Source organism: Lithobates pipiens, unplaced genomic scaffold (genome assembly GCF_037356315.1).
Source record: "Lithobates pipiens isolate NorthernLeopardFrog02 unplaced genomic scaffold, aLitPip1_a1.2 Scaffold_16, whole genome shotgun sequence".
In the NCBI taxonomy this organism is placed as follows: Eukaryota; Metazoa; Chordata; class Amphibia; order Anura; family Ranidae; genus Lithobates; species Lithobates pipiens.
In genome coordinates this window covers 51,075,079-51,087,058 of record NW_027507748.1, presented here as the reverse complement: position 1 = coordinate 51,087,058, position 11,980 = coordinate 51,075,079, and the positions used below count along the sequence as shown (strand labels likewise).

General features: G+C 46.4%; 1 protein-coding gene across 1 annotated transcript in view; it reads right to left on the bottom strand.

Annotated features, from left to right (window-relative positions):
* PSMG1 (proteasome assembly chaperone 1) overlaps window positions 1-11,174 on the bottom strand; it is a 28,940-nt gene extending 17,766 nt beyond the window's left edge. Inside the window, exons 1-4 of the mRNA XM_077479892.1 lie at window positions 10,975-11,174; window positions 8,635-8,744; window positions 5,941-6,089; window positions 3,636-3,698 (exon numbers count right to left, since the gene is read on the bottom strand). Coding sequence (XP_077336018.1) covers window positions 3,636-3,698; window positions 5,941-6,089; window positions 8,635-8,744; window positions 10,975-11,096 — 444 coding nt within the window. The 5' untranslated portion in view covers window positions 11,097-11,174. The remainder of the gene's footprint in view (window positions 1-3,635; window positions 3,699-5,940; window positions 6,090-8,634; window positions 8,745-10,974) is intronic.
* Window positions 11,175-11,980: the final 806 nt, after the last annotated feature.

Here is an 11,980-nt window from a genome sequence, read left to right as displayed (position 1 = left end):
ATCGTGAATCAGTGCTCCCGATTGAGCAGGAGCACCGGTAACAGCGGCGGGAGGCAGCGGGAGGGGGGGGGGGGGGGGACAACGTCCCCTCCCGCTCCCCCGGCATAACAGCCGAGCAGCTTTTGGATAGCCAATCGCCCGCTGTAAAAAACGGGACCAGGATGATGCCTGCAGGTGCGGGCATCATCCCGGTATAATCCCCGGAAGCCGAGTACGCACATCTGCATATGCTACATGTACACATCAATGCATTTTTGTGCCTCTGCATTTTTTGGAAAGGGTCATGGAAATTTTTTAAAAGCAAAACGTTTTTTTTTTCTTCTGTTTTTGGTTCGATAGACTTTAATGTAGAAGCTGCAGAAAAGCACGCAGTGTGTTTTAACCTGCAAATTTTTGCCGTGATTAGCGGTTTGCATTTTTTTAATCTGCCCTACAAAAAATTTGCCAAAAAAAAAAAAAAAGGATGAAAAATAATGTGAAACGCAAATCAATGTTACAAAAAAAAAAAAACTGCGGAAAGCACAATAAAACGCACTGCAGAAACACTCAAAAGCAAATGGCATAGGTGTGAATGGAGCCTTACAGGTTACCACTTCAGATTTACACAGGTGGCCTACTGCCCATGATCCGACGTTCATGCGAGCGGGATCAACTCGTGCATTCACCTGTGTGTAAGAACAGGGGGAAAAGATATACACCAACCCGGGGCTCTCTATCTTCAGACAAGTGACTGTAATGTTCAGATTTCATTGGACCCAACTAAAAATAACACTCACTTTTTTTTAATTAAAAGGCTACTTAAAGTATTTGTAATCCTTACATATACCTAATAAAGTGACTGGCTTCAGGTGATACACAGAGATGAAACAAATCCTTCTACACAAGTTTTACCGGTTTATCTACAGTCGTCTTTCCACTACAGCCATTCACAGTGCAGAATTTACACAGGATCTCTTAGCTCTGAAAAGCATGGGGGGGTAACATCAGAGAGCTGAAGTTACATCAGTGAAGAGAGCTCTAAGAGCTGATTGGAGGGGACACACCCCCCTTCACACAGCACACAGGGACAGAGCTGGGTCTGTCAATCAGCTGGAGGTCCCTCCCCTGTCACCATTTTTCTCTTGGTGTCAGGAAAACTTGTCAAAAAGTGATTCAGGCTGACAGCAGAGGAAGGAGGCAGTGGACAGAAATGGCACTTCGTGCTCTGGATTGAGACAAGTACACACTATAGAGGGATATGATTTGTTCATATTTCATGTCTGAGGTTTACAAGCACTTTAAGCCTAGTACACACTATTAGAAAAACCAAAATATTTGGAACGATCATTCGATTTTCTGTTCGTTAGCACACTGCTTTCGAGAGCCGATGTGGACTGTTCAGATGAAAAATTCCAAAAAGGGATATATTTTGGTTAGCCATCATAATGTTCCACTTCCGTTTAATTAGAACAGTATTCATCCTAATAAAATCAAAATGAAAGTCTGTGCGTGATCAGAATCAAAAGTTGGGCCATAGACAAGACACATGTACATGGGAAGTTGTTCTGTTTTTCGAGAATTTTCCTACTATTTTTGGCATTCTCGTTTTCAATCTATGACAAGGACATCCGATTTTCTATAGCTTGTATAAGACTTTATCTTGCTGTGTGGGCTTCATGAATTTAGCCACATATACAATATTTTGCCAAAAGTATTGGGACGCCTGCCTTTACATGCACATGAACTTTAATGTTATCCCAGTCTTAGTCCGGAGGGTTCAATATTGAGTTGGCCCACCCTTTGCAGCTATAAGAGCTTCAACTCTTCTGGGAAGGCCATCCACAAGGTTTAGGAGTGTGTCTATGGGAAGGTTTGACCAATTCTTTCAGAGGCTCATTGGTGAGGTCAGACGAGAAGGCCTGGCTTGCAGTCTCTGCTCTAATTCATCCCAAAGGTGTTCTATCGGCTTGAGGTTAGGACTCTGTGCAGGCCATTCAAGTTCCTCCACCCCAAACTCGCTCATCCATGTCTTTATGGACCTTGCTTTGTGCACTGGTGTGCAGTCATGTTGGAACAGGAAGGGGTCATCCCCAAACTATTCCCACAAAGTTGGGAGCATGAAATTGTCCAAAATGTCTTTGTATGCTGATGCCTTAAGAGTTCCCTTTACTGGAACTAAGGGGCCAAACCCAACCCCTGAAAACCAACTCTACACCCCCAAACTTTACACTTGGCACAATGCAGTCAGGCAAGTACCGTTCTCCTGGCAACCACCAAACCCAGAAAACGTCCATCGGATTGCCAGACAAAGAAGTGAAATTTGTCACTCCAGAGAACACATCTCCACTGTGGCGTCAGGCTTCACACCAGTGGTTCTCAACCCTGTCCTCAAGTACCCCCAACAGGCCATGTTTTGGGAATTTCTCTTAGCCCTTGTACACACGGTCGGACATTCTGACGGAAAATGTCAGATCGGACCGTGTTGTCGGATAATCCGACCATGTGTGGGTTCCATCGGACTGTTTCCGTCGGAATATCCAACCGACAAAGTTTTAGAGCTGGGCTATAAAATTTATCCGACAACATGATCCGATCGAATTTTGTCCGATCATTTGTAGAGAATTCCGATCGGACAAAGTGCCACGCATGCTCAGATCAAATACCTAGACCAAAGCTATTGGCTACTAGCCTGAACATAGTCCCGTCGTAACGAAATAACGTCATCACGTTCCGAACTATCGGATTTCCCAACAACTTTGTCCGACCGTGTGTATGCAACACCAGTTTCGGACAAAATTCGACGGATTTGGTTGTCGGAATGTCCGACCGTGTGTACAAGGGCTTAGATAACATAGCTATCCAAAATACCAAGCCATTGATTCTGATTTAAAGCACCTGTGCAAGATAAAGGAAAACCTGCAAACATGGCCTGTTGGGACTACTTGAGGACAGGGTTGAGAACCACCGCTTTACACCCCACCCTTGCATTCAACGCTTTGCATTGCACTTGGTGATGTAAGGCTTGGATTTAGCTGCTCGGCCATGGAAATCCCATTCCATGAAGTTCTCTACACATTGTTGTTGTGCTAATCTGAAGGCCACACAAAGTTTTGAGGTCTTGTTTGTCATTTTCTTACGTGGCCTACACCCCTTCATGGCTGTGGTTCCCAGGTGCTCCCGCTTTCGTTATAAAACCACTAACAGTTGACCGTGGAATATTTAGTACGGAAATTTCACGGATGGATTTATTGTGCAGATGGCAATCTATAACGGTACCACGCTTGAGTTCACGGAGCTCCTCAGAGTGACCCACTCTTTCACAAATGTTTGTAGAAGCAGTCTGCATGCCTAGGTGCTCGATTTTACATAACTGTGGGCATGAAGGTGATTGGAACAAGTTGTCCAATGATTTGGAGGCGTGTCCCAATACTTTTGGCAATATAGTAATATATATATATATATATATATATATATATATATATATATATATATATATATATATATATATATATATATATATATATATATTTTTTTTATTATTAAATATAATATATATATATTTTTTTACAGTTGTACACATCTCCTTGGAGTTCTTTGGAAAAGCCTACTATGATCTCCCTTTTGTAACTAGGAACAGGGAACAGATGATCACTCACCTTCTCACACCACTGGAACTGCTGGTCTTCCGCCACGTAACAGGCGCACTGACACAGCATCACCTGGAACACAGCACAGAACACCGATCACATCCAGAATCAGCCCATAGATTACAGTGCATTCAAACCTTGTATGGGCAGGATAAACATACCCAAGTTGATCGATCAACTTGTATACAACCAGCCTGTCAGATTCTACATGCAATTATTTAGCAGTGATTAGTCTTCTCATAGTGAGGACGGCTCCCCCCCCCCCCCCAATCGGAAGAATACAATATTGATGGGGGGGGGGGGGGGATGGGGGAATAAAGCAAATTTATTTCCTGCAACCCAATGGTTGCAGGAAAGAAATTAGTTTGGTCTATGGCAATGGTTTCCAAAATGTGGCCCTAGGGCCAGACGCGGTCCTTTGTTTGCCTTTATACGGCCCTATTTCTCCCACTGATACAAGACACTATTCTGCCATCTGATACCAACAATGGGGCACCATTTCTCCTTCTGACACCAATAACGGGTCATTGGTCTATGGTCTGCCTTACCCCAATGCTGATTATACATTTGGCCATTTTATTGCTATCATTGAACGGTCACCCACCAACATTTCCTGGTGGAGTGAACACCCACTAAAAATTTATTTGTTGGTTCTGATCCATTCTCTGCCCATTTTCAATCATTTAGTTGCAAAAACGTTGAGATTCGCCCATTTTGCCCAGTATGGCTACACATGCCACAAGGTTTAAAGATCTGTATAGAGGTCTTGTGCAGATTTTATTTATATATGATAACGACTAGAGTCGAAAGAGTAAAAACATTTTCCCAGATAAATATTTATTGCCCATTACTGTGATTTGGTCTGATTTAGCCAGCAGGTGGAGTGCTGGGCCCCTTTTCACATGTATGTTTCCATGTACTCCCTGCTGTATACAGAGCTCAATAGCTCAAACAGATATTCATACACACACAGTGACTGACTTGTTGCACTGAACCTAAACTGACTTTAGGGTCTCCACTGCATCAGCTACATCCCCCATTCAGTGTCTTCCACTGAGGGTGCAGGTAAGGCTAATGTAATTCACAGAACAAATAGAGAAAAATCTCAGCCACCGCACACCATACAAACCCAACGTGTAATAAGTAATAGCAGCCCTAGCTTAACTCCATCCAGGCCACAGCCCCTCTTCTGACATGTTTCGCCCCAACCACAGGGCTTCGTCATGTAGGTCCTCCATAACCAAGCCCTGTGGTTGGGGTGAAACATGCCAGGGGACGTGGCTTGAATGGAGTTAGGCTGAGGCTGCTATCCGTTATGACTCATTACTGTGTCTTATTTTCAAGATAGACCCTCCCCGGCCAATTTTGCAAAGATAATCATCACTTTAGCATTTATTTTTTTGGTGCTGTGTATACATTCTGTGACCAATGGAACTCTGCCTGTGAGCTGAGTTTAGCCTTACAGGTTTTTCTGCACACATGTGCAAAGCTAAAGGGGTAAGAATGTATGCACAGGTAGAAAGACAAACTTCTATGCACCTATGTAGGTATGCAAGGTTGAACCCAACCCGGTGCCACCTAAATCTGACCTCCGGTCTTAACTTCAGTCTTGCACAGTTGTCCAGGCATCTCTCCTCTACTGAAATCGCTTAGTCTGCTCTCCCTGCACACTTTAAGCCTCCTATTGTGTGCATTAGAAGCTGCAGCAAGTCAGGCAGAGCCCATCTCATTTCTTGGCTGGAAGACGTCCAGTGTCATCTAGCCATTTCTCCCCAGCCTGACAATCCTTGGCCTGCCCCTTTCATTCACTGGATTTCAGTTTCTTCAATCATGGAGGTTCAGCATCACATGTGAATTCATAGCAACCTCCTCTCCTCCAGTGTGACAGTCATCCAGCATAGTATTTTGATATTTGCACAACTCCCCCTAAGAGGCATCCCACTGCTTACATCTGGGGCCGTGGACTCCAAGAGGAGTAGTGAGGCAAGGTGATCTGATGATTGCAGGAAGTTATGTACCCCATCCTGCCCCACCCCCACCCACAAGCCATGATCTTCTGAATTTCATAGAGAAACACAGAGAAGGTTTAATTTATAAATGTTCATTAGCATGTTGATGGGGGGGGGGGGTGGAGGAAGGCACCAGGAAAGGTCAATGTGTCCACCCCATGCCGCTGCAGCTAGAAGGGGAGCGGGGAGGTCGGGGCATTAAAAATCCAGCTCAGTGTATAGCAGTTAGAGTTCAGTCTACTTTACTGAATACCCCGGAATGTATATGGCGCTTTCCCTATACATCCCTCCCGGTCGCGGCTCACCGTGGGGTCTGTGATACAGCGGTAGAAGACGCAGGAAGATGGGGTGCTGCCAGATCCGGGTACTTGCTCCCGACATCTCTCATTCCATAAGGTGATAGATCCAGATACCTCCCAACTTCCAGAGCTCAGGATATGAGAAGACAAAAACCCTGGAGAGAGACCAGAAAACATATAAATGTACTACTGTGCATCCAAACAACACTTCTCAATTCATTACACCAGAAGTAATGAGGGTCCTTTTATTAGATGCAAATTGCCATCATTTTATCCTTCCATCATGCTTGGGGAGAGTGAAAGAGGGGTGTTGGATCCTGACGATTCTTTATAGCCGGTTATCAGAGGATCTAGGCACCACATCCCCCAAACAATGACAAAAAATATATACACACAGGGAACTAGGGTTTTTAAGACGCCATAACAAAGCAAACAGAATATTGGCATTAAAAAGGGGATTAATTCCAGAGATAAAGCGATAATTCTCCCGCTCTACAAGACTCTGGTCCAGCCGCACCTGGAGTATGCTGTCCAGTTCTGGGCACCAGTCCTCAGGAAGGATGTATTGGAAATGGGGCGAGTACAAAGAAGGGCAACAAAGCTAATAAAGGGTCTGGAAGATATTAGTTATGAGGAAAGGTTGTGAGCACTGAACTTATTCTCTCCAAGAAGAGACGCTTGAGAGGGGATATGATTTCAATATACAAATACCATACTGGTGACCCCACAATGGGCATAAAACTTTTTTGCAGAAGGGAGTTTAACAAGACTCGTTAAAATTAGAAGAAAAGAGGTTTAACCTTAAACTACGTAGAGGGTTCTTTACTGTAAGCCCTTGTACACACGGTCGGACATTCTGACGGAAAATGTCTGATCGGACTCATAAGAAGTAAACTCATTGTTCATAGGAAGTAAACCCTGGTTCGTTTTACTTCCTCTTTATTTCCCTGCAAAGGTAAAGCATAATGGGCTACTGTGCATCATATAGCAGCCCATTATGTGTCACTTACCTGAAACCGAAGCCGGCGATGTCTCCGTTGTTCCCACTAGCAGGGAGCTTCCATCTTCACCCCTCTTCCTTCCGGGGCTGCGAACTCCAGCTCTGTGACTGGCGTGCGGGAGCCACCAGTCTCGGCATGACCCCCTTTAGAAACAGCACAATGTGCCCGTTCTAAAGTTTGCATGCGCCGATGACCATGGAGGTTTAGGAGATATTTCCAGCACCTACAAGTAAGCCTCAATATAGGCTTACCTGTAGACAAACATGGTTGTACAAACACTTTTACCTACTAGCTGCCCTCCCACCATCAAATGACGGCTGGGCGGTGCAGCTCTTGTTCTGGGCAGCTGTTATATGACAGCGGCCCGGAAAGGCTGCTCCCGCACGCAGATCGCAGCCGCACCATGTTGCGACACCGATCTGTGTAAAGAGCCATGTCAGCGGCTCTTTAACCATGTGATCGGCTGTGTCCAATCACAGCTGGTCACATGTAAGCACGGAGATGCCAGTAATCGGCACTCCTCGCCTCACAATGACAGAGTGTGAGAGGAGAGCCGATCACCCCCCGCCCAGGCATTCTAAAGCAGGGGTCTCCAAACTTTCAAAAGAAAGGGCCAATTTACTGTTCTTCAGACTTTAGGGGGGCCGGACCATGCCTAATGGGAGTAAACATTGCCCAATCGCTGTTATTACGGAAATAAATAGTTGGTGGTAGGGGGAAGGAATAGTGCCCCATTGTTGGCGGCAGGGGGGAAGGGATAGTGCCCCATTGTTGGCGGCAGGGGGAAGGAATAGTGCCCCATTGTTGGCGGCAGGGGGAAGGAATAGTGCCCCATTGTTGGCGGCAGGGGGAAGGAATAGTGCCCCATTGTTGGCGGCAGGGGGAAGGAATAGTGCCCCATTGTTGGCGGCAGGGGGAAGGAATAGTGCCCCATTGTTGGCGGCAGGGGGAAGGAATAGTGCCCCATTGTTGGCGGCAGGGGGAAGGAATAGTGCCCCATTGTTGGCGGCAGGGGGAAGGAATAGTGCCCCATTGTTGGCGGCAGGGGGAAGGAATAGTGCCCCATTGTTGGCGGCAGGGGGAAGGAATAGTGCCCCATTGTTGGCGGCAGGGGGAAGGAATAGTGCCCCATTGTTGGCGGCAGGGGGAAGGAATAGTGCCCCATTGTTGGCGGCAGGGGGAAGGAATAGTGCCCCATTGTTGGCGGCAGGGGGAAGGAATAGTGCCCCATTGTTGGCGGCAGGGGGAAGGGATAGTGCCCCATTGTTGGCGGCAGGGGGAAGGGATAGTGCCCCATTGTTGGCGGCAGGGGGGGGCTGGACTGTGGCCAGTGGGGGTAGAAAATGTCATGGTGTCAGTGAGAGTAGACAATGTCCTATCTTTGGGGGATTTTTAGTGCCCCATCATTGGTGACAGTGAGAGGAATAGCACTCCGCTGTTGGTGTCAGTGGCAAGAATTATGCCTCTATTGCTGGTGTCAGTGGGAGGAAAACTGCCCCAAGGGCCAGATAAAGGCAAGCAAGGGGCCACATCCGGCCCCGGGGCCGCAGTTTGGGGACCGCTGGTCTAAAAGGGAAACCAGGGAGGTCAGGAAGGTGTTAAGAATAAGGGGTCTTGGTGGAAAGATTCCACATTGGTCAGGGTTTATTTTTAATGCAGTTGTAGGAATACTTGTGTTTTTTATGGCCGTATTACCAACCTGTAGCATTGTCACCAACAGCGAGGATGAGGCTGGAGCAGCTGAGTCTGTGGTCAGGAGAATTCTCAATGGCGGCGCTGGTCTCCGGGCTCCAGGTCAGAGTCACCTCCCTGCAAGAAAAAGAGCAGAATGTAACACACTTTCTATAGAAATATCTGGATAGAGATGTGAGAAATCAAAGCTATGCAGAATATCCCACTATTCTGTCACTGTTTATTATCCAGCAAAAAATGTCATTATTATTATTATTATTATTATTAGTGGAAATGGCAAACGTCCTGGTGAAACCCGACAGACCTCCATTCCAAACCTTTTACTAGTTTTGGATAGAATTGGGAAAAGTTCAAGCCTAACGGAACGTTCAGCCTTGGCTAAACACATTCCAGAGGCAAAAGGTGTGCAAAGTCTTACAGTTGGTTTTCTTTAGAAAGCAGCCACAGCCCGAGTAGAGGAGCCTGTCCCCTGCCAGCATGCTGCAGAGAATTCTAGAGCCATGGTTCACAATGAATTCTGAACTGATGACTAGTGATGGGCTCAGGCATGTTCGGATCGACCCCGCTAGGAAGTCAGCACTGCCCACCGCCAATCATAGGCAGTGAGGCATTTCCCAACCTGTAGTGGCACACACACAGACTGCCTATCATGTGGTGGGGTTTGCTTTACATAACCGGTCATAGTTGGTGTAGTTGGGTGTAAAGGAGGTTATAATTATAATTGCAGACTCCTGTAGTGTGCTGTGTATGTGCCCCCTATATGGACTCTACACTCAGGATGCAGTGAAGCATTTAATAGATGGCAGGGCACATTCCCTGGTATAATATATTTTCCTACGATTAGATCAGGATCCCCAAGAAGAGTTCTATAAGGCCTCTCTGAGGATCACACCGACACGGATCCTATGACAACCATTGAAGAGACATTAAATTACAGCAGTATTACCCAGCCATCACAATTTTCAGCTTTCAGGTTTCGTGCGGGAGGCAGACAGAGAGCGCAGGCGTGATGCGGGAGGCAGACAGAGAGCGCAGGCGTGATGCGGGAGGCAGACAGAGAGCGCAGGCGTGATGCGGGAGGCAGACAGAGAGCGCAGGCGTGATGCGGGAGGCAGACAGAGACCGCAGGCGTGATGCGGGAGACAGACAGAGACCGCAGGCGTGATGCGGGAGGCAGACAGAGAGCGCAGGCGTGATGCGGGAGACAGACAGAGACCGCAGGCGTGATGCGGGAGACAGACAGAGACCGCAGGCGTGATGCGGGAGACAGACAGAGACCGCAGACGTGATGCGGGAGACGGACCGCAGACGTGATGCGGGAGACGGACCGCAGACGTGATGCGGGAGACGGACCGCAGACGTGATGCGGGAGACGGACCGCAGACGTGATGCGGGAGACGGACCGCAGACGTGATGCGGGAGACGGACCGCAGACGTGATGCGGGAGACGGACCGCAGACGTGATGCGGGAGACGGACCGCAGACGTGATGCGGGAGACGGACCGCAGACGTGATGCGGGAGACGGTCCGCAGACGTGATGCGGGAGACGGTCCGCAGACGTGATGCGGGAGACGATCAGAGACTGCAGACATACTACAGGAGATGGTCAGATAATGTAGATATAGTACAGGAGACGGTCAGAGACTACAGATGTGATATAGGAGATGGTCAGAGACTACAGACATAGTATAGTTATTGGAGACTTCAGGAGATAGTTAAAGACTGGAAACACATTACGTGTGACGGCTAGAGATGAACGCTCCGCTGATCTCCTTTATAAATCAAAGCGTTCACATTTTCGGTTCCTACATCATCTCATATCACAGTACATGGGAAAGAGACAGCACAGAAAAAGAGACGACACGTTGGGGGTTGATTTATAAAACTGGAGAGTGCAGCTTTGCATAGAAACCAATCAGCTTCTGGGTTTTATTGTCAAAGCTTAATTAAACAAGCTGAAGTTAGAAGCTGATTGGCTGTACAGCTGCACCAGGATTTTGCACTCTCCAGTTTTAGTAAATCTCCCCCATGAATGAAATGATCCATAATTATTCACCTACAAGAAGTCAGTATGAAGAATCTTGTCCTTCAATCCCCATAATAAAGACAACTGTCTGCAGGGGCCCCTGAGGGCCACACAATAGGTGCCAAAGGGCCATATGTGCCCCCTCCCCCCCAGCTGCAGATTGAGTACAAGAACCATAGAATGTGTCAGGATGTTTTGGTCCTCCCATGTATTATAATCCCCAAACCTCCCCAGGATAGGAGAGCCCATTACATGGAAATGTGAAAGTCATTCCTTGTATACCCCCCCCAGTAATAGAAGATGAGTGTGATATGGGGGACCTTTTCTTCTCCAGCTCTCTCCGGATCTCTCTGTCCTCCTCATCCTGTTCTTCTTCTTCTTCCTCCTCATCATCCACTGCCCGGCTGAACACAGACACAACCTCCCCGAAGAACGTGGCCATTCCTCCAGCAGTCTGCACACACCACACTCAGCTTCCTGATCAGCATGACACAGAGAGCAGGCCTCACTATAGAGGAGGGACCAGGAGGACAGGGGGAGGGGGATAGGGAGCAACGCCACTCCATGAGCGGCCGCTAGAGGGAGACATAATACCATCCACCACAGTGTGCTGACACTTACCACAAACGGCCGCTAGATGGAGACTAAACACATTCCTATAGAAACTAATGACAGCAATTGCAAAAAGAAGGACACAGTCATGGATTAAAATATATATATTTTTTTTACAGAATTATTAAAAAAAAAAAAAATAAAAAAAAAATAAACAGATGGCACTTGAAAGGTGTTAAACCCCCATTTCAGAATGATTACCAGTACATGGATTAACTTTTTTTTAAAATAAAAAAATGCTTAAAAAAGTGTCATATTGAGGATATACATCCCTTGTTAAAACCATAGCAAATAGTTACAAACTCATATTCAAACCCAAAGCACCCCTGAAGATACAGATCCCTCCTTGTGTATGTATACAGTATAAATTGTATTGTTATTTGGTAACCACCATACGCATATAAATTGTACATAAAACATCACACGATTTATATGTGTATGGTGGTTACCAAATAACAATACAATTTATACTGTATACATACACAAGGAGGGATCTGTATCTTCAGGGGTGCTTTGGATTTGAATATGAGTTTGTAACTAATTTTCTATGGTTTTAAAAACATATTTTTTAAAGAATTTTTTAATAAAAAAAAATGATTTGAATCCATGTACTGGTAATCATTCTGAAATCAATCATTCTGAAAGGGGGTTCAACATCTTTAACCACTTAAGCCCCAGACCATTTTGCTGGTTTAAGACCAGAGCACCTTTTGC